Genomic DNA, 27,683 nt, shown 5'->3' on the forward strand with positions numbered 1-27,683 from the left:
AGACTCCTGAACTATCTGCAATCAGTTTAACAGTGTGATGCCACCTGACAATCAGCTGGGCACAAGAAGTTACTTGTTCCTTTTAATTCACCCATCAGTTTAGCATTCAGTCACTTCCAGGCACGTTTTTAACAAAGAGCTTGCAAATACATTTATAAACAAATACATTTATTTATATTAGATCACATCTAATCTGAAGCAAAGTTAACAGTCAGTAGGTTTTTTCCCTAAGTCTGGAATTCTTACAGCCCAGTAGCCATCTCCACAGGCTAAGTATCACATGCTGGATTTGATTACTGCCAGGGTTCTGTTCATGAATAATTCATTTGACTACCTGGATCATTCTCTGGTTTCATGAGAACGTCCCTGGCCCTGCCTGCTCTTGTGTTACGTGAAGTGACAAACCATCTGTCACCTGCAGGCCCTCCCAGCCACCAGGGCCTTGCTCCATCTGCAGGAACTGTCCAAGGAGCCTCACTGGAAACTCTGGGAACTGAAATCAAGGCAACCACGTGCAAACTCCTGGGAGTTCCCCCTCGGGAGATGTACGGCCACTGCAAAATCTACTTGCAAGTAATATCCTACCAAAACCTGCTGGACCTTCCCCGGTCATCGCTAAACTTCTGCCCCAATTGTTTTTAAAATCTAAAATAGTATGACTGTATGGAAGCAAATCTAGAAATATGAACTCAGATAAAACACAGCCACAGGGCAGAAAATATGAATACCAGAAGAATACAGTAAGTTTTTAGGTGCAAGCAAAGGTAAATTTACTCGTCATAACAAGAGATAGTGAGTTAATAGCCAGGACTTTAATTAGAGAAGTTAATTGTCAGACTAGTTTTTATGATCACTTAATAAGAGAAGGGGAGGAGGGAACATAAAAATAGACTGAACTGGAAATTTTCAACAGAAATTGGGCTTAAGAATCTGACAACCCAGTCAGGACTGCACTGTCCCTTGTTGTCTGTGCTGACATTCCTGCAGTTTGTTCTCAGTGTGCAGAAGTCACACGTCCTTCCACAGGATCAGGGGGCACATCTGAGCCCAAACAACAGCTGGATAGCAAGGGTGGCAACAGAAAAGAACATTCAGTATTTCTGAGGAGTTCCCATGTTCTGGACTGCCCTTTCTCCTGAGTTCTATTGTAAGCACCTACTTCCATTCTTATTACACACTCTGGACTTGTATAACCCATCTCACCACACACCAGGAAATCATAAATAGAAACTGGTCAGACAGTAAGAACAGACCGTGTTTCACATTGTTAAAAATACTCAAGCATTAAATACAATTTTTTTTAATTCATTAACATATTGAGGGTAAGAGTAAGTTTAATGAGGGAAATGAGATAAGATGATTTAACCTCATTTAATTATGCATCCAGGAAAGGAAAGATTAAAGAACTATCTGGAAAAATAATGCATTTTCTCTCTCCCTAAGGACTTATTCAGTTAAATTTGGAAATTGCATCAACCATGAAACAGATACATCCTACCACTCATCCACACCACAAAACCATCGTGAGACCTAAGGACAATGCTGTTGGAAATCACTGGAGAAAGTGTTTTAGGGCAATCCTGCAGCTGTAAGCCCAGCTGGGCTCTGGGTGGGTGAGGGGGAACCCTCGTGCCCCCAAGGCCCACACGTACCCACAGCTGGCAGTGCCTCAGCTGCTGAAGGGGCAGAGCAGATGACACAGGAGTCTCACAGCTGCTTCAATAATGCATGTGAGGAGCCTCTGGGGCTCCCTTTGTGTCAACTTCACAGATTTTCTTGTGCTGCAGTCAGTGAGGATAACTGGATTTTCCCAAAGTGGTTCTAGCTTCCACAGGAAGGATGACACGCTCCTACAGAGAGCTTGATTCCTCAAAAACGTTACAATTCAGCCACAACAAAAGCACTGAAACTCTTCAATGTTCAATGTCAGCAACTGGAGATTCTCAAGAATACACAAAGTCTTTAGCAGGAATGACTGCTATCTCTTAAAATGAAGGTTTCAAGTTCGAATTTATTAGTAAGTTGGATTTGAAGATTACTGAACACTTGTAAGTGGTTTCATTCTTTTTGGAGCTCATCAGCTGCAGGTAACAGCCAATAAAAGACAGCACAAGACTGACTCTTCAGCCCTCTAAAAGTAACATTCATTTTGGTCTCTTAAAAACACGTTATCCAGATGGAAATACAGATCACTTTCATTCTCTGTGTAGCTAAGAACATTCTCCATATGCACAAGAATCCCTGATAAAGGTATTGTAGCTTGGACCTGTCACTTTAATGTGAGCAATAATCCCCAGGGAAAGGTTTTGTTATGAAGAGCTTCAACCACTGCCACATACTAAAAGTGGAACTACACATCAATTTTAGTGTTGAAACTGCTCTCTGACCAGCTCAGTGCAACTGCAGAGAGCAAACCATTCCCTCCCATCAACAGCATCCCTCAACCCCCCTTCAAACCACCCCTTGGGAGCGTGGTTAGGACAGCTCTGCTCTAGCCCAGAACCCACAGGCTACTGAACTCACTCAAGCTACACTGCAAGACACCTGGACAAGGTATTTTAGTTCCATAACATGCCACAAGTCTGCAAGTCACTGTCCATGACTCCTCCTACCATTAACTTGCATGTACAACTATCTTAAATTAACACATCCTCTTCCTGTAATTTTTCTTTAAAATATAAAAAAATAATTTCTTCTCATTTTCTTTCAGAACATCCCTTTCCACATCCTCCTTGCTGGTTCTGCAGAAAGTCATCTGGGACTGCACACGAAAGACAGAAATTAAAAATGCATCTCTGAAGACAATCTCAAGGATCCAGTGTGTGCAAAGAAACCAACTGGTAGTTTTTTATGTCTGCAACTAAACAAACCTCTTCTAGAACAAAAGACCCCGAACCAAACGTTCTCCAAGGAGAACCTTCAGAGAAACAATTCAAAACTAAACGTGGCAGCTCTTGTCTTCAAAGATAAAAACATCAACTGTTACTTCAGCACAGTTCTAATAACACGTTCTCCCAGGGCACATAAAACTGCCTTGAGCTCTGTACAGATTCCTGGGCATGCAATTTTCTTTATACTGGTAAACCATCCCAAACTGCAGTCAGTTAGGTAGCCAGTTTGTAACCCAAGTTCTTTTGTTTTCCAGGGGGTTATAAACTGGCATTTTAGCAATTTTCACTAAATTCTAGTTAGTGACAATACAGTGGAATGTTACCTACACAAAAAAAAAACCACATATTTTTGCCTCAAACTTAACAGTTACAACATAAATTGTCATTAATCTTTTACCTCGACACTTAATTTAAACGTTGTACTTTGCAAAATTAGACTTGATTTTGCTTTGAACATTGATCATCACATTCTGAATGAACTTTTTCCCCCTCAGTTTGTGAAAACAACTTAAACCACTTTAAAGGGACTTGCCATTTTTCCGCAGTGACTTCTGTGCCGGAGGTGCCAGGCAGGCTTGTGCTGTTGCCAGCTCGGGATTCGCAGCTTTAGTTCCATGGTTGGCTTTCACCTTATCAGCCCAACTTACAGCAGCAGGAGCCAGGCGTGTAGCAGAAATCGTCACTGCAGGGTTCCTAAACGAAAGTCACAGCTCCTTTTAGTGCCTGAGCAAATGACAGAATGGTTTGTTAGAAAACTTCACCAGAGCCTGTCAGAGACCATCAGAACGGTGCTGCACACAACCACCTCTCCTCTGGAAAACTACCCAGGTTGTAGCAATTCGCACTGAAAAGCTGTTGTAATTCACCCAACAAATCTTTGTTTTTAATAACCAAGATGAAATTTAATCATTGTCACACAGATTTCTGAAGGAATACGAGGTTTTGGCAGCCAAAGCATTGCATCATAATGAATTCTACATACTAAGTCTTGAAAAACACTCCTGTCATTTTAAGACTTGGTGTTTGATCATTTAATATTCCTAATTCCTTTTCATGAAAAGTAACGAACAAAATCTTCCTACTCATCTTCCGTGTACATGATTTTATTTATCATACCCTTCTTACCTCTTCTCCAAATTCTTTTTGCATTCAATACTGTTGGATATTCTGACTGTTCCTGTTTCCAGTTTCTGTACTTTTCCTACTTTTTCTACACTGCTTTTGGGAAGAGATGAAGATAATCACAGGTAAGAATCATTCACTGTGAGTTTCCACAGGTGGTACACCACCACCTTCTCCTCTGTCCCCTATTCCTTTCCTAATAATTTCTACCATCCTGTCAGAAATTTGTATAGCACCAAGTATATCTAAACCTTTATCTTCTGTCCTATTTTCTCACTCACACACACACACAAACTGCTGTAGTTGTTTGGGGTTGCCTTGCTTTGAGACCCACAAGCAGACTGAGACAGAAGAAAAAGTCTGCAAGTTGAAGGGTAGAAAACTCATCTTGCTCATTGCTGCTCTAACACACACACAGCTGCTCATCATCTCCCTGGGATGGTGAATGAAACAGCTCCAGCAACAATAACAACATATAAATTACATCCAAAAAAAGGTTTAGCTGAAGGACAGCATTATGCTGAGCTGTTGTGTTCTAATAAAAATAAAAGAGCACTGATTTCCAGCAGATTCCAATCTTTCATTTGACTGTTTGTGCATATTTTGTCCCCATCACCCCTCATGCAAGCAGACACCTCTCAGATGCTGTCAGAGGGGTGTCAATGCACACTTACACAGGGACTAACACCACTGCCTCCCTTTTTCCACCAAACACACTTTGTAGCACTTCTGTAGAAATATTTGATATATAAAACTTAAGGGAGGTCAACAGTCAGAGGCACTGACCAAACAGTGCAGTGTGACATCTCTGCTGAGGACACTGTGATCAGCTGGGAATCAGGAACAGGGGGTGCCCCACATCCCAACAAACCTGAAGGAACTCAAACACACACCCTGAGGATTGAAATTGGACACATAACGTGTTCTCCACACTGAAACAGCACCAGGCAGTGCTGCTCTACATTTAGGCGCAGTTTTGTTGAACTGCTTTCAGACACTTTCATTTTAACAAGTAAAAGATGCTTTGCTGTAGTATATAACCTGCCCTACATTTTAAATAGTGTCAGTTTTGCCATTCATCAGAATCATTATAATCTCACTTTACACTCATTCTTTTTGACCTGTATTTACCTCTGCACACTCAGCTGGCTCATTCACATTGCACCACCAGCGATTTTAAAATGCCAATTACACACATTTTGATCTGTGTTTTGTAGAGGGAGGAGAGTATTAAACAGGTAACATGAAATACACTTAATAGTATTTTATCTTTAGGGTCTTTGGAATGACCAGTAATTAAATATATAACAAAATAAGGAAAAATAAAGATCTTGATAGGATTTTCCTTTACAGGCCATGGACTGTTCTTTTACAAATGCATATAATTGTTTATATGATTTAATAAACAGCAAGACAATGTATTGGTTGCTACAGAAAAATACTGCCTTCATGAACTCTGCTTCAAATGAATCTTTATTTTAGTTTCAATAAAATTATTAGGTGGTTTCATACCCAAAATTTAAACTTCTTCGAGCATTTGATGTCACACTAATTCTGTCTGTAGATGGACTTGGGATCACGTGGCGTCCTGGAGACATTTTCTTTACTTCCCAGGCGAGTGAAGTAGGTCTGCAAATCCAGGAAAGAAGAGTTTAAGAATACAAATCACACAGTAACTATTCCTCTATCACCCTAAAGCAAACCCAGCACCAACAAACACTGCAAAGTATTAACGAATCCCAGTGAATTTAATCATTCATCTCATCATTTAATCATTCATCTCATCTCAGCAACTGTTTCTACACCCACTCCACACCATATCAAAAATAATGCAAACTCTCCAATATGTATTTCAAATGTCAGTGTGGAACTAAACATCAAACCAAGCACTTAAAAGGGAAGGATCAGGGTAGGACTGGAAATATCCTCCAGTTGTGACAGTGACAGAGCACATAAAATGTCCTCACACCAATCTGTCCAAAGGAAAATCAGTTCTATTTGCTGAATCTCTGCTACAAAATGAAGTTTACTGTGAACTTTACTCTCTGTATAGAATAAAAAATATATAAATTTAATTACCTGCTCTGAGCATCAGCTTTTTCCAGCTTCTCCTGGAGCTGTATCCAGTCAATCAATGCTTTGAAGTCCCTTACATAGTTATCAAGCATCATCAGGACTTCCTGAAAAGCAACCATTACATCAATCTTGGTATTTAAAATAAAGGAACTGAAAGGAAAATAGGAAATTTACTACTCTGTAGCCTTCTCACTAAAAATAAGGTCAAGAAAACCCAGAGAGTTAAGATTTTTATGTGAACAGACATTAAAACATTTATCCTAAAAAAAAAAAAAAAAGGTGCAGATTTTCTAAGATCTCCATGAGTGTCAATGTGTAAGGACAAAATGGCAATATTTGGCAAGAAAATAACTCCTAACATACATAAGTATCACTGTTTCATGATTTATTCTCTTTTTTTAGTAAGAGTTATCTTTTAAAATATGCAGGAAAACTGTCTGTAAAACCTGATAGACCTGTGGAAGACTAAAAATGTCACAATTAATCTGTTTGTGAAGTCAAAGTTTACAAAACTGCACAAGTGTAACTCCATCAGATCCTGAGTAGGATTAAACATACACTGTCAGGAATGATGGGGCTGTACTGGAAATCAACATTTTGCAACATTTTGAATCAATTATGGAGTTTGAATCTAGAACTACATGTTGGTCTCAAACAAATAAAATTAACTGTTACAAGAAAACACATAAAATTAACTGCACTTCACACTAAACCAGGAAGAAATTCATAGATAAAATGCCAGTGGCTGAACAGTAGGGAAATAAAAGACTTGTTTCTGATAAAAATACCCTTAAGTTGGAGGAATTATTGACTGATTTCCAGTTTGCTCCAATGTATGAGTGCAGTACTTATAGTAAGGTGAGATGCCATTCAAGAAACAATGAAAAATCCCAAGGTAAGTTGGGGTAATAACAAAAATCCATGACTAAAGACTGAATTCTGTGAAACTTGCATGAGTTTCACATGCAGAATGTGAAGAACAGACATAATTTTACGGTATAATGACCAAGTGCTGCTGTTTTACAAATTCTTTACTATGTCAAAATCATTCCTACTGGTATTAAGAGAAACTTTACCCTCAAAGCAAATAATAATTACTTAGAAATATTTTGAGAAGAATTACCAATGAAAAGGCATTGGTTCCTAACAGTAAAACTTTTGACACTGAAAACAGTAAAAACTCTACTCCAGTCCAGGTAACTAATGCATTTTATTGTAACATCACATGCCACTCATCTTTCCTTTTAATTGTCCTTTTAACAGAAAAAGGACCTCTAATCCATGCAAAGTGCTTTTTCATATAAAATCACATGGATTAATATTCATGTTGTTTACCTTAATTGTGAAATTCAGCTTTGGTTTTCACATTCACCCTTTTAACCAATCTGTACAACACAGAGACATTCTGGCTGTTGCAAGGGAAGAGTCACCAGAAAGTCAGGCACCAGGGAAACCAAACACAGAATCCCTTTGCTGATGTCAAAGTTGCTCTTTGCTTTGAAATATTCCCAAAAAAAAGCTAACAGAACAGTGCAGTTGGTTTGCAGCACCAGAATGATTCTTAAGTAAGGTCTGCTACAAGAAATGAACGAGTCAAGTGTTTCAGCCAGTTCTTTTTTTTTTCAGTTTCACTAATAAAATTTCAGCCTTCTAATCCAATTCACATCCATTTAGGTCAGCCCATACTAAGCTGCACTGACTGTTACTGACAATAAGAGCATAGAAAGCAAAATTTAATTCTGAATCATTTACTTTTCAAGTCTGCCACTGAGATATTCCTCACTAAAAAAAAAAAAAAATTTCATGTGAGCATGAGTTATATTTCGGATGTTAGCTGGCACAGGAAAAGAAATGCAATAAATGGCTCAACCTATTTTAAGGAATGTTTAGCTCCGCATTATCAGGAATGATCAGAGCAGCCCCACGCAGCCGTAACCCGAGCCATGTTTTAGGAACAAGGGAATACAAACAAGACAAGCAGCTGGAGCGGCCCCACAGCCACTGATGCGCATCTTTCTCCCTCAAGCCATGAGGGCCATTTTGTCAAGCGGGACGAAGCCCGAACAAAAGTGGCTCTGAGAGCGCCGTCCCGGGCCTGCAGATAACCGCATATAGATGTCCAGCTAAAATTACCAATTAGTTCCCCGATCGGCCGCGACGGGTTCGATTGGTCTGCCGTTAATTGCGGGTGCCGGCGGGCGGAGGGGCCGCTCGGCGCCATCCCTTTGTCCTCCTGACACACAATCCCGGCGTGAGGGCTCCGCGACATCGATACAGCCCTCCCGCTCCCCCACGGCACCCAGGGCAGCAGAGACAGCCCGTGCTGCTGAACCAGGGGAAAACGGGACCACTTGAGAAGGTGCTGACAAAAAAAAAAAAAAGGAGCCTTTGTGGGGCACACTGTGGCCGCGCTGGAGTCAGGACGATTTTAAATCTCGTTGTTTTTCAAGGTCATATCCATCCCGTCCAGTTTTTAAAGGGATGGTTCAAACTAAAGAAAGCAATGCTGCTAAAAAAGAACACTTGAAGGAAAAACAGTGGCATAAAACTAAAATCGGGCACACTCCCGCTTCCTTCTCCCTGTTCTGTTCAGTTCTCTGATCTGTAGTTCTGCATGTCAAAAAGCCCTTTTTGTGTTTTTGCTTCTTTTCTCCAGCTCTCAGCCATTGCTTTGGTTTCTGTGTCTTTATTTGAAAGCTGCATTTCTAGCCTCTTCAACTGGGTGATGGTATAAATTACTTTGTAATCAATATGGATAGTAACTAAGGGTAGTTACATCAGAATAATCCTGTACTGCTCACTCAGAACTTGGGGCCTAGATAGGCCCATTACAATCCTTCAAAACACTTTGTTTGGAAATGCCTTCACAGCTTGGAAATGTCTCCTTCTCCATTTATTCTCAAACAAAGAGGAGGAACACAGGGAAGATATGGAAGACTGGGATTTTAATGGAACTACAACCCAAAATAGCAGCATGTGCATCAGAGACATGAATCAGTCATCACAGCTGTATTTAGCTTATTCTCAAAGCTAGAAATGTGTGTTCTGATTTACAAACTGTGACTGCTTTACACTGTTTCATTGTCTATACCGAATATTTGAGATTACGTATTTACCAAAACAAACTCCAGTTTTCCATGATGGAGTATGTTTTTAGCACACAAACTAAGTTCCTTCCTTCTTTCTTTAAATTTTCAAGGTTAACTGGGTGTTTCAGTAATTTGACACAAAAATTGCTTTAAAAAATTCCTTGTAGCCTTTTCCTACAGTAGAATTAGAGATAATTAAAGCCAGCTCTGGGGTTGGGTTCAACAAACATGATTGCCAAAGCAGTTCTTACAGCTTTGGGAAAGGATGAGAGGAAGCAACTCCTCCATTATATCAACTTCAGGACAGGGTAAATAATGTTTTAAAAAAGGCCTCAATTGACTCAACCTCTCTCACAGACACCCCCTGATTGAAAGCCCTAACGAAAGTTGATTCAGATGGTTCTTCAACATAACACTGTGCAACGTGTCAAACCCTTTCAGGGAAAGGCTCTACCAGGCTCTTTAGGGTGCCTTGTGCTGCCTATGAGAGGCAAACCAGCAGAACTTCCCTGCTGAATTTTCCATTTCATAAGGGGAATAAGATTCTGAAGTAAAATGGAACTGTTTCCACTGAACTGGGCTGATTTAAGAAGGTATTTATGAGCTTTAGAAACAAGGAAAGAATCTACCCTGGCCAAAATCTTACAGAAATACCCCAGTAAGGAAAGGTGAAAAGACAAAAGACTGTACAAGCTTTGAGTAATGCTAAAGAACAAGGTAAAAGGAATATAGATTTAAATTTTTACGTAGCAAAATTCAGCTTTTTTGAAAGGAAAAAACCAGCTGAAGCTGCTATTTCATCCTAGGAGGAGAAAAAGTTATAGTCAAATCTACTAGGATATATCTAATCTTTTATCCCTACTGCATAAACTGATTCAGGTACAGCAAGACAATGCTTGAACTTCAGAACTCTTAATTTATTTCAGAAATAATTCAACCATGTTCATTATATCTTTATATACAAAAGCATCCAAGCCATATCTATACATGTATATACGTGATTCGAGAGTCCTCAACTCCAAATCAATAATAAAATACCAACCTGAGCAGTGCCCAAAGCTGAGGGAAAACACGACCAGTGATCCTCTTACAAACAATGCCACTGTTTGGTTCACCCCCCCAACCCTTCCCCATCTGCAATTTCAACCACAAAGAGCCACTGGAGCCCTTTCCCATTTGGGAGCACCAAACATTATCCTGTGACAACATAATCAATAGAACTATACCAGCTTGTAAGGATACAGGAGAGCAAAGGGTACAAAATAACCAAAAAATGCCAATAACACTTTTATACCAGGTTAATCTGAGTATTTTAAATGCCAGAAGTTGTCATATTTCCTTTTTCCCTGAGTCTTCTTTTAAGACAATCTATATAGAACTAAAATGTTTAAATAGAACAGCACATGCCTATTTGACCAGGACAGAAGTTTGAGGAGATATCATTTAAAAAGTCAAAATTAATTTCTTTTAATTGAAAGACTTTTTCAAAATCCCACTTAAAAAAAAAACAAACAAAAAAAACAACAATGAAGGAGAGGTTAACAGTGTAACCATTTTGGTTTCTTATTTAATATTATTTCCCACCTCTGTCCAGTAGTAAAAAAAAAAAGAGGCACTTCGTGAAAAGGGCTAACAGGATACTCTGTCAAATGACCCCAAAAAGTAAATGTGGCAATGTGAAATTTCTCATTTATCAAAATCCTCTCAATCCTTTGGGTACAGCAGAAGTATAATAATCCATTTGTAACTGAGCTGACAGGTCTGTTAGCATCTCTTGTAACATTTTAACCACTGGACACTGTCCTATGTAGTATAAAAAGTTTGCAAAAAAGAACAGAAAAGCGAAGCTAATCCAATCCCATTTTTAGCATGAGCTTTAGTAAAAGTTTGTTATAAAATGAATTTTCATCTTAAAATCAAAATATTCAGGAGACCAGTCGTGTCATACATAAAAATGGAAAAGGTGTAAGAATGAACTCCCCCTGCCCAAACAGAAAGGGATGATACCCACTGCAGACAACCTTCTCCTGCCAGTGAAGTGTAACACATTTTGCAAAGCCACATCCACATCACTGGCATTCTAATGACAACAGCAGAGTCAGGGAGATACCTCATTAGAGCACAGAATTCCTGTTTTGCCATTATTCACACACACCTCAATCAGAGCCATGAAGTCACTCTGCGTCCTCCCACTCCTGCACTTCCAGTGGCCGGAGCTGTGCCTGGAGGAACACGCAGGACCTCGTCCCACGTCATTCCCGCTCCAGTGGACACCCCACAGCTGACACAAACAGGGGATGCAGATCCCGTTCACTGCTTGAATGTTTTCAGGGCACAGGAAAAGGCACGACCTGAGATCACCCAAGACCTGAACAGGAACTATCAGAACAGCCAAGGCAAAGTATGAGACCTTGGGAATAACAGGGTAACAACGTCTCGAGGGCCACAAAGTGTTTTAGACAAGCAAATGACGATTATTTACCTGCACTGAGGCCCACATGGACAAACTGGATTGATCAAACCACAGACTGAGTTAAGCTCATTTTAGGACAGGACACAGGCCTTCTATTCAGCTATAAAAAATGTCACACAAGTGCTTCTTAGTCAATCCCATTTGCCAGCTGAACTCTGAGACTCAATTTATGAACTCTTAAAAGGCTGAGGTACTACAATATAAACGTTCTATATATTCCATAATATGAAAGCTGCACTTGGACAAGACATTTCAGTTGGGGAAGGACTGCAGGCACTGCCTTTTCAGGATCAGTGGTGAAGAAGACTCAGTTTGCACAAGGATCTGCTGTTCGTTATCACTGATATTCCACCCGAAATTAAAACACACCTCCATGCTAATGATGAGTTTCATCACTCCCTAGTTGAAGTCTATGGACATAGTCCCTAAAATGTCTACTAAGAGCTGTGCAAAACACTCCCTTCAAAACAGAGAAGCTGTAGGTGATCAGTTACAAACACTGACAGCCTCATCTCTCATAGACACTGAACTGCACCTGCCAAAACCACCACAAAATAATGACAATCGACAGAATTGACAGAAATGAAACATTATCAGTAATAATAATTTGCAAGACTAAACAGCTTTATGCTTCGTATCTTAATTAACAGAAATAACAGTAATCCATCAAAAGAATAATCATCATCATTTAAACAGTGACCTGGAAAAGAAAATCCTACAGATACAAGACCACAGCGCACACACATATTCCAGATGCTCAGGTGAGGTGACTTGTGTGCTGAGACAAAAAGACCTTTCAAAAGGTAAGAGTAACATGAATCTTACATAAGTCTTACAACAGATGGCACTGGACTGCCTTGGGTCCTCACTTTTGGGTTTTTTCCACCTCTGTTTTGCAAACAAGTAACCTGGTCCACACAGGCACAGACATCACTGCCAGGCATCTGCTCAAACGAGGACTTTTCACTCAGGCTATGCAGCAGCTCCATCCCAGAGCAGATCAAGCAGCCTGATTAAAACGCTGAACAACATCCAACCCCCCCCCCAAAATACGTGATAATGATACAAATACGCTTCTGTTCGTTCGGTCACAAAAAGCTTAAAATGCTAATCTAATTACAGGTCAAGGCTGGCTGATTTTCCTAAACCAAGAAATTCTACAGAGAGGTTTCCTGAGCAGGAAGATGGTTCAGTAACAAAATGGTAAATTGTGTCAGACCAACCAGCCACTTGGAAGCCTTTTAGCCACTGTTCAGCTTCTAAACCTGCTTCCAATGAGGTGGATTTGTACGCCAATCTCCAAGCCCATTTGGCCGTGTCTGATTACAGCACACAAGTAGATGCACAGGATAAGAAAAAAAGTTTACTTAAATCGATATATGAAATTTTTTACAGTGATTCCATAATCATTTCCAGAATGTGTTGAGTTTTCAGCCATGTTTAATAGGAAAACAAAGCGATATCTTGAACATTTCTTTTTATAACATACTCTGGCTTCTCTTAATGCTTGTGATAAATTCAACTTCTAAAGAATGAGTGATTTTCATTAAATGACAAGGGTATTTCTGCAGATCTACTGGAAAATCATAATAAAATGTAAAACAGATGCACAAGCTACTACAAACACAGGTTATCTGAAATTGAGAAGTGACTTACAGTGACATCCCAACCAGACATTGCTTATACTCAACAACCAATCACTTTCTGAAGAAAGAGAAAATCTGAAGAGTGATAACTATCACTGCAGAAAGGGAGCAGTGTGTAATTAAAGCACTTAACGGGAAGCAAACAAATGGGAAAAAGGCTGAACCGCAACAGTGCCACCTACAGGAAAAGGAAAATACTAGAAGTATTCTTCCTACAGGTGAAAAATAAATCAGTGCTCAGTCAGAAAAGTAACACTCAGAACTCAATAAACAAAATCTGAATTCACCAAAAAATTGAGATCTAATCATATCATGTGCATCACAAGTTTTACCCACTTCAATAAACCGTCACTGCACAGTATGAGAGCATTTCTTAAATATGAATACATATACATATCAATTTTCCTACTTGTGAGCCTTCAGAAAATACAAAAATAATGTGTTTCTGCAGCTCTAATTCCTCACTGACCTTTTTTGTTAAAAAGTATAAAAAAGCCCAAGAGAAGCCACGTGAGAAGGACAAAGAGCAGCTGCAGCCCTACCTTGCACTCCACCACGCTCTGGTCCGACTCACACGTGACGTAGATTTCATCGACCGCCCGCCGCAGGTTGTCAAAAAGAAATGCCCAGTACCGAGCCCGCAGATCGACCTTCCGAGGCTGCCTTGTTTTGGTTGGGCTTTTGTCAAAGTTTTTATCTCCAGCTGCTGCTGCTGTTAATTTACAGTCCAGGGTAGCGTTCTGAAAACAAGGGGAAAGGAAAACAACAAGCAGGAGCACGGTGAGGGCCTGGGTTTCTGTGCAACACACGTTTTTTAAACATAGTGAAATGCTTGTAAACAAGAACTTCTTCACTGAAGAAGAGTGTATCATCCCACTGACTGTAGATTTTTAAAACAAGTTGTCTTAAATACAGGCAGCAGTTTTGTACAACTAGATTCTGTTTCTTTGGCATTTACAATATTCACATTGCACAGCAGTAAGTGATATTCTGCCCCTCAGCACACTGGAAAGTTACATTTTCTATTTATATATCCTGCATTACTTATTCTGACATGTGTGTGCACCCAGAGATGAAAATAACATTTTATTAATAACCACACCAGCAATATTCCATCACAGGTACGTTCTGTTACCAAGACATTACACAGGGCATCATTGTTTTGAACCCTCATTCTAACCTGGGAGTGCCAATGCCACTGAAATGCTGATGTGGCCCTAAAACACTGACCAACTGCTCCAGGGCTGCTTTGCTGCACAGATGCAGGGGACAGGCAGCATGCTGAACGTGATGGGGGCAGAGGGAGAACAGGCAAAGCTCTTCACAAATGCTGGCACGTGCAGCAATCACCACACACCTCCTTGGAAGCACCGCTATGTCACCTCAGTGTCACATTTGCCAAGGTGACCTGCTTAGTGGAGGAGGGCAAGGCTGTGGATGTTGTCTACCGAGACCACAGTGACAGGACAACAGGAAACGCCCTCAAATCGTGCCAGATGAGGTTTAGATTAGATACTGAGAAAAACATCTTCACTGAAAGGGTGGTCAGGCACTGGAACAGACTGCCCAGGGATCACCAGGGATGAACGGTGATTGCCAGGGACAGAATGTTCAAAAGGAGGTGTGGATGTGGCACTTGGGGACATGGATCAGTGGTAACACAGCACTGCTGGGTTAATGGCTGGACTCTGTGATCTCAGGGGCTTTTCCAGCCTTACTGATTCTCTGACTCGGCATCTGCTGACCTCGTGCACTCAGCTCAGTGACCCACACGGGGATCCGACTCCCTGACACAGAGAGAGAGTCACTGACCTGCACAGGATATTCCAAAGGATCCTGAAGCACATCATTTGGCTGAAAATACCAAATCAGCACTTGGCCCCACGACACTGCCCTTATTTAACTTGAAATTCTCTACCACAATAGAAAGAAAAAACCAGAAAAATCCTGCTGCCATAGCAACTTCCATAAACTTCTGCATTCCATAGGCAGGTGGAAGCACCTGCAGTAAACCCAAACTAACAGCCAATTTTGTGCTGGAAGTATCAGCTACGTGTTAAAATAGTCTGGTTTGGACTTTTTTTTTTCACTACTGTATTTATTTTAATAGCACCTTCAATGCAGTCTTGATGCACTGATCCACTGAGGCACAGAACTCCAGAAAAATAATTCTTACTACAGTTGTCTTGGAGGGATTACTGCAAAATGCCACTCTGAAAAGTCTGCTTTTGGTGACTGAATAAAAACCATCAAACCCAACCCTGCAGAAGCCAATGCACAGTGTTTATAATTAGAATATCTAATCATTTACTAGAAATACTGTAATTAGCAAAATAATTGGCTGGGATTCAAGCCTTTTTGTCCTGTCCCACACGTCATGAAACAAATTCCACTTTGGAACTGCTGACAAAATGGTTATGCTCTCACCTGCATTTGTGTCCAGATGCCAACTGTTCTGTAAGAAGGGGGGAAATGGGAACCTGATTTCTACAATCACACCAACACCTCTGCTGCTCTTACATTCAACTCCCAGTGCTCCAGGTGAGCCCCAGCTCTCATGCATGAGAGCCACAATCAGAAAATACTCGTGTCACAAACCACCAGCGAACAGGGATTTCAGAGGGGCTTCAGATTTTTTCTTCTGTGGCACCACAGTCACCTCTGAACAAACTGCTTGGAGAAAAGCTGCTCCTTAGCTGAGGTCTTGTATATAAACCTTTAGAGCAAAGCTTACACTGGTTAATTTACAGCTCCCTGAAGCTGCAGTTTATAATGATGCAACCACAACCAGAGAACCAGAAATTGCTATATTAAAATAACTTTGCTACCTGGTGCTGCCTGTATTTATAAAATGTGACCTCAATAAAGGGAACAGGTTTACATCACTCAGCTAATACTGCTGATCCAAAGGATAGACTGCAATTCCCACCATTTGCAAGGCTCATTTTCAAATGTATCTTTGAATGGTGGTGTCAGGGAACATGTTTTGATATTTAGCAATAAATGTTATCCACCTGTTGTATTTGGCATCCATTTACCTTCTCTGTTGTATGACAGACATATTCTAATGAGGAAACAGCACCTGTAACCTCTGCAGGTTGTTGCAGTTCCATTATTACCCTGTAAGAAGTTTTTAGGGTCTCAGTAAAACCTAAGCTACATTGACAGTTACCCACATTCCAGCAGAACATCTCTGAAAGGATGAAACCCTCTAAACCACCTGATCTCTTACAAACACAATCACACAAGCAGGTAAGCATTAAGCTGGTGGTTTGTTGTTAGAAATAATATTTTAACTTGCAGTGACAGCTCAAACCTTCAGCTGCAGAAGATGCAGAGCTCTTGTACCTCTGAAATTCAGACACATGGGATTCCCCTCCTTCCATCCCAACTATGGAATGATGAAAGTGATGTTAAAACTGAATCTCTCTTGGGTTTTTTTTTCTGGTTTGTTTTGGATTTGGTTTTTTTCTAACAGTTACAGTAACTTGCCTTGGACTTCTGGAAAGTATAAAGTGTATATTTTTGCTCTCAGGATGCCAAAATTTATTGAATGTAGATTTGCCAGCACTCTACTGAAAGGAAGATGAGGTTGATAAGGTCATATGAAAGAGCTCTTCTGAGTTTATTTTCTTGAGATTAGCAGCACATTCACATGTAAAGGAAAATTAAAACTGAAAAACTCAACAAAACGAACCAAAAAAAAAAAAAGCCACCAATTCCAGCAGTATCAAATGTCTGAAAAGCAGCAGAAATAAAGGTGCTGAATGCCAAACTGCAATGCCAAGATGCACAGCCACTCAGCACTCCATTCCAACCCCTAATTGCACCCAGCAGGAATGCACTGTGTCTACAGGAGTTTTAGTTCAGCAATCCCACACAGAGCCAGTGAGCTCCTGCACACTCAGAATTTCCATAATCCCCAAACCAGGCAGATCCCAAACTGTGCACACATCACTCTCCCACCCTAAAGATTCTGAGGGTAAAACCCTACAGGGAGCCCCAACTACACCAGGAAAATTCAGTCCTCCCACACAAGGAAAGCAGGATACACAGTGTTTGTCAGCTATCAGTGAGTGAAGACAGAACACAAGGTAAATAGTTACTAAACTAAACCATGGAAATAACATGTTGATGTTTTTAAAGATGCAAATACATCTCTATGGAAGCAAAACACTTTTTTTCAAAAAGTAACATCTTCCATGTGCTTTACTGTCAAATTCTGATACACTGCCACAAAATACTCAATGGCTAAAGCCATTCTAATGGCCAAATCCATTAATCAAAGAAAAACAATGGTTAAAAATACGAAACACAAGGAAACATTGAGATATTACTTTATTAATTCAATAAAGATTGTCAGCCACACAGGGAAAAAAATGAATAAAACATGAATAAAAGTTTCTTCTTTATTTCTCATTCAGAACTACCTTCCAGTCATAACTCTTGGAAATTTTACTCACCTGGACTTTTTTCCAAAATAGGATATACTGATTTCAAGCCACTAACACACAAGGTCAAGAAATAAGAGCCTTTCCTCAGAAACTGGGGAGAAAGGCAGCCCTTGTACAAGCAGCATGGTTATTGGAAGAATATCCTGTATCATTTCACTGAACAGCACTATCCTTAAAATAACTTTAAGTCACAGATCCAGAGGCTAGGAAGGGCCAAAAGTAACAGCTGAGGAAGATAACCTAAATTCTGGCAGTTTTGACTTCTGAATACTTGACTTGGAAACCTGTATGCTTTAAAAATACAACATGTGCACAGTTTTGGACACGTATTATTCAGCCAATAATGTACCAGTGATCTCAGAGGACAACGTTTTGATGCCATCCATTTGATGTCACAATAAAAAATGAGCAGGTACCTGTTTTGCAGTCTTGTGTGTTCCTTGAGTCACCCTCTTTGTTTTTCCACCAGACTGCCATTTCGATTTTCCTGTGGGGGAAGCAACCATTTTAATCAACAATAGTGATTTTAATTAAATAGAGCACTCATATCTCATCTTGCAACATATTGAGAGGGGTACAACTTCTGAGTTAAGAGGTTTGGCAAATTCTATATTCCAAATATATATTCCACTGTTCAGAATTTGGATAATGCCAGAGAACACTGAAAAAGGGAAAAATATTACAAGATAGGTAAGAATTAAGCTTCATTAAACAAAGATAACCTATCTTTAAGTGTTCAGTGCCACTGAAAATCATATCATTTCCATGTACATGTCAAACACGATACTAGTTTTCTTGTAGATTTTAAAAAAGTCTGCTCTTGAATGACTGATCAACCAGATATTACAGAATTAAAACAAGAAATACATTTGTTAGGGATAACAAATGTAATAATTTAGCTTTTCTGGAACTGTTCAACCTACCAGCAGATTATGTATTTTCTGCCAAGAAAGACAGGGAAAAACACAACTTGGGCCTGGATTCACTTCACTGACATTTAGGGAGCCAAAGAAAGAGAGAAAAGCATTCCCAGGAGACAAGTCAGTCCCCTTAAGATCTGAAATGCCTTCTCAAAAGTACCTGTCTCCCTTCACTGCTTACACAAATGACTCTGGCAATTAAGCTTCCAAAATCAGTGTAAATGATTCCCAGTGTAAATGACACCCAGAAAGGATGATTCCAGGCCTCAGTGCTGTGGTGGTGGCAATTCACTGATTTACAGAAAAATCTGTGTTAGCTGAGACCAACCTGATCTGTTAGCACTTCATCTTTGAGATTTGCTGGGGGGGGGCGTAATTTGAAAAACTTTATTCCTCCAACTTGGTATCTGACTTACACAACACGAAAATCATAGGATCCAATTACCAAAAATGTAAGCAAGCTCAGACAAAATGGTAAGCATGGCAAGAGCACTCTCCAGCACAGACTGCATCTAAATAAAAGCTTCAGGATTATTTAGCTGGATGAAGCCAAGCAAATCAATGCATTAGTTGAATGTGGTCCTCCCCAGACCATTCTTGAATTTCAGAATTGTCCAGTTGAGTTTTTAACAGTTCTGAGGCCAAATTCCCTACCAGAGCCCAGCTGGTTTACCTTGTTCTGCTGATGGAAAGCAGCTGCCAACCTGTCTCAATCAGGCAGTTGTACAGCTGGTTTGCACAGCTGGTTTGTATCACTGGCCATTCCAGGCAACAAGGCTTTTAATTTAAAACAAATTAAAAACTATTTGCTTGATAATTCCTTTTTTTTTAAATTCCACATTAGCCAAAACAACAGGTACAAACTAATACACTGAACTCAGTTCAGCAGCATTCAGGAAAAAGTCCTTCAGCTACTGCATGTAAAAAATTTTCCTAGTCACTAAAAAGCTTAAAAGGTGGAATAGCTCTGTGTCAGAATGACTGAACTATTCCAATCACCAATGTCTCTCTTCTGATGTGATTCACACTCAGCAAAGACAACTGGCATGGCATGGCATGGCATGGCATCCAGGACTTGCACAGGGAAAAGGGTTTGCAAACAAATAATGGGTGTGTTAAAATTTACAAAGGGCAGATGAACACATAAAGCTGCAGTCTCTTTAGATTCTATAGAAAACACAGTAACAGTCCATCATCTCAGAACTGGGAGATGTGTGAACAAGTCCCCTGGGAAGACAAAAGCAAGTTCTCAGGCAGTTTCTATATGAGGCAGACACGTGGAGAAAACAAAACTTACATATACAGCAGGTTTTACAAACTTCAAAGAACCCAGTGTGGGGCAAGGACTAACTTTTTCTTAAGACCAGAAAATTTTGCATTTCAGCAGCAGCCACATTTCCAGGCTTTGTTATTCTTTTTTCCATAATGGCTCTGGTTATTAAAAGGTTTCTGCTTTTGTCCTTTTCCATTCCCAAGCAGTGACAGCACAAGAGCACTGCTCAGTGGTTATCTGTATGTTCTGGGGTGTAAATGGGGTGTAAATAGAGTGTAACCACACCATGCTGGCATTGCTGTGAGATGCACAGCCCTCAGAAGGGCTTCACCTGCTGGGAATTTACTGAGCTGTAAGCAGAGAACAACAGTGACCCAAGATGAGTTGCCCATGTGAAATACTTAAAGCAGCAAAGTTTTGCAGCATTCAGAAAGCTACAGCCATATTTTCCACTAGAAACCCATCTCCTCCCTGCCTGCTGATTAAACATGAAGCACACAGGGTTTATGATTTGTGAAGATTTCCTGTCCAAAAAGCTGAGGTGCCATTATCTGCCAAAAAAACCCGCTGATAACCTGTTTTCAAAGGTATCTTTTCAACTGAAAATCTCAACAATCATGCTGCTCACCTCTTGGGTTTGGATGGTTTTACTGGTATGAGAGTGTGAGAAATGCCTTTAAATGTAGTAATTAATCACATTTCTGTCCTGGCTATGGCAGAGAGCAACTGCATGTGTTGTTTCAGTGTCTTTGACCCTGTTCATCATCAGACCTTCAGCAGGAATGATAATTTTCAGCTGAGGAAGCAAACTGAAGTTTCTAATACTATTATTATAAACCATACCTTCTTAAAAGCTTGTAGAGCAGTAGTAGATGCTATTTTTCTAACTGTACATTGCTAAGGATCTGGAGAAATGAGTGCCTTCAGGAATGGATATAACAAAACTCTCCATGTTTCTACCCCTCCAGATTGAATTACAGCAATGTATTTTGCACAAAATTACTCTTACAAATCACTGTCACTGTTTCATCCAGAATATAATGGCCCTGTATTCACCTACCAGCACTAGACTGGATTCCTATTCATTGCAGAGAAATTAAAGGTTTGAGACTCATGAGCCTCGAAGAATCCCCTTCCCTTCATGCCACATTCTGCAGTTCCAATCAGATCCAGCCCTGCCAGGGCTCCCACACAATGTCTGCAGTCAGGGCTCTTCCAGCTCCTTGTGTGCCCCAAGACAGCCAAGTTTCAGGACTTTCATCATATCCTGCAAGACCCACTCACTGCTTGTTAAAGCAGTGGCACACACTGCAGGTTCCCCAGAGTGTGCCAGGTACCTCTCAACCAGTAAAATATGTTTCCTTGCCCTGAAATGCTTAGTCTGCAAATGAATTCGACATGGCAAGAGCCCAAGTGATTTTAAACAAATAGGAGAAAAGAAGAGAACAGTGACAAATATAAGATTTTCCAGGTTTTTTTTACACATCTCAAAGTTCCAAAGGTATCTCACTTTCCATCAGCATTCTGCAATGTCACTGCTCTGTACTCAGAACCAGAATTACAGATCTGACATAACTAGAGTGTGCTTGCTGCTCCAAAACATGCGACAGAAGCGTCACCTGCCATTCCAGAAATCTCCTTCCCTTTTAAGGGAATATTTCTTACTGGCAGGAAATATATATTTCCATCAAGGAATCAGAAGGTTTCGATTGCAATTCTTTCATTACTGCTCTTTTGCCCATGTACTCTGCATAAAACACTCAAGTCTGTCAGAGGAAGAGCTAAATGGTAAGAAGGACACAAAAGCACACAATTTTTAAAGGAAATAGAAAAAGGACACAAATGGGAAAAATTCATCCAGCATTTTAATTTATCAACCCTCTATAAAGAAATGCTCATATCAGTGAGCATTTCAGTGTTTCTGAAAAAAAAAAATCTCATAATGAGTAACAGTATAAATTTAAAATGTTAAATCCCACACTGGTGCTGCCAAGGCAACACCTCTGAACATCACGAGCAGCAGAAACTGCCCAAAGACAAAATTCTGCTTTGGACAGAAGGGTGGCAGGATTGGCTCAGGAAAGCCAAACCTCTGGCCTGATTTACACAACTCTTCAAAGAGCCAGAATTGTCCTAACTCATAATATTGCTGGATCAAAGTACACACTGAAAGATCAGCACAGAATGAATCAGAGCTCAGTGACACCAACTTATGCACCTTCCATGCCAAGCAAGGGTCAAGAGATAAAGGATCTGGCTTTGCAGACTTTCACTAACCACAAGTTGCTTTCCACAGGGAAATTTTCCATCAGGCAATTATCATTAGATCCTTTGCCTTGTGCAGAAAGGTCAGCCTATGATTTAATGATGAGATTCTAACAAGAAAGCCCCAATTTAAAAATTACAACGGTGCTAATATGACCAAAAGAAGGAAATGAATACAGCTACTTGGATTTTAATTACTGTACATAACTACTATTTAATGAAACCTGAAGGTCATTTTTACATTCATTCTTCATGTTTTGACAGGAATTGTTAGAGCCAACGTTCATCTACACATCATCACTGACAGTTGTTTTAAAGGGAAAAGTCTTAAAGTTCCTGAAAGAATATTACAGGCAACAATAAGACACACTCTTTAAACAGAAAGTGAATCAACTCACAAGTTGCTCAAAAATACTGTCAGAAATATAAATACACTGCATGTTCCTTTCACACTCACTCCTTCATATTACCACTTTCTTCAAAAATCCAATTTAGAATCTGGAAGTACTTTGGGCCCCAATTCTATTCTGCTTAAAGACAGTTTAAATTTTGCATCAGGCACAGGGTTAATTATCTTGCAACTGAGACACCACATTCTTTGAAATCCCTTTTCCACTGGCAGAATCACAGAACAGCTCAAGTGGGAAGGAACCTCTAGAGATCATCTAATCCAACCCCCAGGCTGCCCAGGGCAGGTTTTGAGCATCTCCAAGCAAGGTGACTGCCCAGTTTCTCCAGCCAACTGATTCCAGTGTTCAAACACCTTCACAGCACAAAAAAAATTTACTTTTAGACACTTAAAAGCAGCAGCACCTGCACAAAAACAGAGATGAAATCCTCAAGAACAGCAATCTGACATCTGGAGCAGCCTGAGCAGTGTAAAAACGTCAGCTCTTGGCTCCTGAAGTGATCACACCACAAGAGAGTCACAAAATTGTTCTGAGGACTTGCATTATGGAAAACTGTCCCCACACATCCCCTTCCTCAGAGATTCTTCACAGATGTTTGATACCCAGAGAAACTTCCAAACTCCTTTGTTTTAGAGCACAGAGAACAATTTGTTGGATTGTTCTAAGCCATCCCTCCAATTCTGAATTCCCAAGTTGCAAGAGATCAGTTTAGGACAACATTAATGTGTTACACAAGTATCTTGATAATATCAGCACAAGAAAACAGTCTTAAGATGTTACTTACAGACAAATGAAAACAGTTTTTAATCTGCTGCTGGAAGGTTTTATAAACTGATCTGCCAACCACAGGGTGCACTTCGGAAAAAAACTTTTAAATTATTCTCTGTACGCTAAACAGAACCCTTTTTTTTTTTTTAATAGGGAAAACCTATGTTAAAAAAAAAATGTTTCCAGGTGAGCAACTCCAGTGGGCAGGGGGATGGAAGTGGAAAGCCCTGGAGGAAGACTGTTAAACACATACCATCCTCTTCTTTGTTCTCCAGTGGAACACTCCAGGCAATCAGGTTCCTGGCTGTACGTCCCTCTTCTGCCACAATCCTCCTCACTTTATCGTGGCTGTTGGAGCGCTGGAAAGAAGCCTGAAAACAAGGAATACATGGATGGGGAGACAAGAAAGGGAAATGTGGGGTTTGATACAGTGATTTCACCCAATCTGTGGTTATACCACCTGAAATGGGATGCTCAGGTGCTGAGTTTTCATCAAATATCTGAAGCAGGTGGATGCATCCATTTTCAACACCATTTCTCTGCATGATAAGCAGATTGATTCATCAACAGGTCATGGGAGTCACTACCCAGCCCACAGCATGGCAGGTCTAGACCACACCACCTTCATTCAGTTGATTGCCAATGCTGCTGCAGAGTCACAGCAGGCTTCACCAACTTTTTAATTACCTTGTGCTAATTAGAACTAAATATTCAAGATAAAAGCTGCGTAAGACCAAAATACTTGTGTTAACTGACTGATGGGAGCCTGGAGAAAGGCACAAGATTTATGGGAACCATCTGAACCACGTATAAAACCCCACCTCTCCTTCACTGAGAAGACAAGAACCTACACAGGATTTCCTGGTAACTGTGATGGGCTGTTACTACAAAGCTGCAGCTCTTCAAAGGTGGAATGAGAGGCACCGAGGATGGATTTCATTTACCTAATAAACATTTCTTTGCACCTGGGAAATACACCCTCACAAGGCATTTGAAACCAAAATCAATAAAAAGTGTTTGTATCAACTGTCAGATATCAATCAGACAAAATCTTGCCTCTTCCACAGTGTATGACATTATTGCTCAGAAAATAATTTCCAACAAAACCAAACTATAAACTGTAATAATAAACTTATGTACCCTGATAGCACAAAACTGCTGACCAACTCAGCTTTAAACACTGGCAAGTTTAACCACAAAGAACCTACATGAACCTAAATATTATTTTAGGCACGGACAGGTTTTTCTACCAGACTAATCAAGAGGAAGAGTCTTCCTTTTTTCATTCTTACCATCACATAGCTCAGGCCTGCAGCCACTTTTACATCTTCAGGAAGAAAACACAGTGAAATTCCAGTAAAAATGAATACAGCAGATATGAGTGGCCAGAAGTTATCAAGGTGGTAGGAAATGCAACACAAAAGAGAAACTGCTTTTACTTCACTGCTCATACAAGTTTTTAAGTTGTCCTCAGCTGCCTGTTTCCAAGTCCCAGTGTGCCATCTAGTGCTCCACAGACACCACAGATAGCACAGCAAGAGCAAAATAAAAATACCACTGCTACCAGGGAAATTCTGGAAAGCCTCATGTAATAGAGCATATCACATATTTTGGCCCAAAGAAAGCCAAACAAAGCATGTAAAAAAGCCCAGCATCTGTACAGGAACTGGCTCCAGTCTATCCTCATTCCATACAACCAATTGCCTCCTCTCACTAGGAATTTTTACTAAGTGATAACTTCTGCTGTGGCAAGTTTGGTTTGGGTTTTTAGTCCCCTGCTGCTTAACAATGCACTTGCCATCACTATCTAAGAGTTAAAGACCCACAAATGTCACACAACTCTTTTAAATCCCTTTAAACTACTGCATAAACTCTCAGTGTAAATACTTGAGAAAGCTTACACAATTTTAACTTCTCCTCTGAAATGTGTGTTTAAACCAAAAGAAGAATTTTCAGACCGCATTTTACAGTCATTTATTCTCAAATCTTCAAGAAAGATCCAAACACTCACCTTACCAGGAAGTAAAGCTAATCTATGGCATTCACAATGCCATAATGCCAAAAATGAAATGAGTAAAACAAACAAATCTTTACTCATCTATTGCATCTGTTTTTCTTCCAAATTCTCCACCAGCAGACAGTGTTCACTCAGCATAATCTTTGTAAAATATCTTACAGGTGACAATTCCATTTAATCATCTCAAAACGAGGTGGGGGGACTTTTTGCACGACGGTATTACCTTTGCATCACTAATGATGGTAATTTTTGACATCTCACAAATAAATTAGCACAACTTACACAGTCACAGAAAAACAATGCCTGGAAGGGCCCTGTGCAGGTCCAGTCCAACCCCTGGTCAGAGCTGACCCAACTCTTCCTACTAAATCAGCAGAATTTCTCTTGTATTTATGACCTCCTCTAATCCCCAGGTTCCTTTCTGCCACAGGTGCCACCAAGACAATCATCTTTCAGTCTTATTTCTGGAGATCATTACTCCCATGGGAGTGTAAAACTTCGCCTTATCCCCATCAGAGTGACCTTTGAAATTACTTATCTTTATACAAGCCAGAAAGGCTTATAAGGAAAGTGTAAGTATCTCACCAGGACATGTCAAAGTATTTTGTATAAATTCTCATCTCCATAACTCAAATATCAGTCAGAAGAAACCACCAAAGCCTTAAGGGGTGCCCTGATGGCACAGTTACCAATGCACAGCCACCGAGAGGAGGAAACTGTGCCAAAGTGCCTTTGGCTGTGCCATGGCTGGTACCGACAGTCTTTTCATTTGACAAGAGCAAACTTTAATTTCCCCCTTTCTGCAGGTGATTGATACTGGTATGTGGGGTTTGGCTGCTTCCTCAGCCTGAATCCCTGCTGAACTACCTACAGAAGTTACCTTCTCCAAAGTGCTCTGGACACAGAGCCAGAGGACTGACCAGAAACTCTTCAGCTTTAAACAATAAATTGCTATTTAGTCTGTACTGTTTCTTTTACACAGCTATGAATAGTAAAGGATCTTTTATGAGGATTTTTGCTTTAATGGTGTTCATGCATATAAATATACTGGTGTAAACAAAACCACCAATTTCACCCACTGAGTTCCTGAAGAAAATTCCTTCAGGTCAAACCTCAGCTTCCTCAAAGAACACTCTGTTAAAGGTACCAAACATCAGGGCCTTCCACTGCAGCCCAGGCTGGGTGAAAGCACTTTAAAATGGGATTGGCTGAAACAAACCCAAATACCCACAGTACTACCACAAACCCCCACACACCAACACAACTGGAAACTATGAGAAAACAGAATTCTATTTATTCTACAGCAAAATTCCTTTTCTGAAGGTTTCCCTTTCTGATGCTAATGAATAAAACTGATTCAGCTCCCAGAATCAATACTTTCACAGAAGGGAAAAACGAACTGATTTATCAACAAACCCCAACACGAAAAGTTAGTTTTTCTTGCTGTAGAAAAAATACTGTACCATATACTGCTATAGTAGCTGAACAGCTTACCATCATGTTATAGCCTTCCTCTGCATCCACAGGCTCACTTATTACATTTTTGGACGACCCCATTGAGTTTTCATACCTGTGGCAAAATAAATGCAATCAGTTATTTTCACTTCAACCCTCTCTAAAATTACTTTTAGCTTGTTGGCAGCATTTATGTCATGGACAGCAGGTGAATACGGTAAGACTTTCAGAAGATAGTTTTATCTGTAAAGAGTTTGCACTGCTGCTAATTAAAAATAGCCAAGAAGAAAAGAAAAAGAGAACGACCCTGTAGAAAAATGTAAATGTATGGGTAGTAAGATAGTAAACAGTACAAAGAATATTAAAATGTTAAAACAAATCTTTGCATGGAACTGCTCTGGAATACTGAAGGAAGGAGAACAATCTTTCCTGTAGCAGAGGACTGGGGAAAAAAGTTCAAAAAGAAAAAGCCAATCAGAGACAAATTAACAATCAGTATCAGATAATTAGTGGTGAAGCAAAATAACATGGAAAACTTGTGTTCTCATTTAAGATGTGATGGTTCCTGTAGAAGTCAGCTCTGAGGAAGTGAACACTTTTATCCAGGTGTGAATACACAACCATTGCCACAAGTGCAGAAGTGCACAGGACTAAATATTTACAAGGTTTATCAAACACTTCCAAGGCAGTGTCAACAACTCTGAAATAAAATTAAACCCTTGGCTCCAAGGTTGATAAATCAGCAGCTCCAAGCTGCTGATTAGAGTATGAACACTCTAATCTTACTCTTCTGAAGAACCACGTGCTAACTGGAATCGAAAAAC

The 27,683-nt window shown here is 40.1% G+C and overlaps 1 protein-coding gene across 2 annotated transcripts in view; it reads right to left on the reverse strand.

Annotated features, from left to right (window-relative positions):
• SCAPER (S-phase cyclin A associated protein in the ER) overlaps positions 1 to 27,683 on the reverse strand; it is a 137,038-nt gene that overhangs the window by 108,186 nt on the left and 1,169 nt on the right. For both annotated transcript variants that reach the window (XM_050309377.1, XM_050309378.1), the window contains exons 2-8: positions 26,899 to 26,974; positions 23,641 to 23,758; positions 18,168 to 18,238; positions 13,840 to 14,037; positions 6,093 to 6,193; positions 5,526 to 5,642; positions 3,424 to 3,584 (exon numbers count right to left, since the gene is read on the reverse strand). In XM_050309377.1, the coding sequence (XP_050165334.1) occupies positions 3,424 to 3,584; positions 5,526 to 5,642; positions 6,093 to 6,193; positions 13,840 to 14,037; positions 18,168 to 18,238; positions 23,641 to 23,758; positions 26,899 to 26,974 (842 nt within the window). The remainder of the gene's footprint in view (positions 1 to 3,423; positions 3,585 to 5,525; positions 5,643 to 6,092; positions 6,194 to 13,839; positions 14,038 to 18,167; positions 18,239 to 23,640; positions 23,759 to 26,898; positions 26,975 to 27,683) is intronic.

Source organism: Myiozetetes cayanensis, unplaced genomic scaffold (genome assembly GCF_022539395.1).
Source record: "Myiozetetes cayanensis isolate MyiCay16 unplaced genomic scaffold, myiCay2020 scf14, whole genome shotgun sequence".
Lineage (NCBI taxonomy): Eukaryota > Metazoa > Chordata > Aves > Passeriformes > Tyrannidae > Myiozetetes > Myiozetetes cayanensis.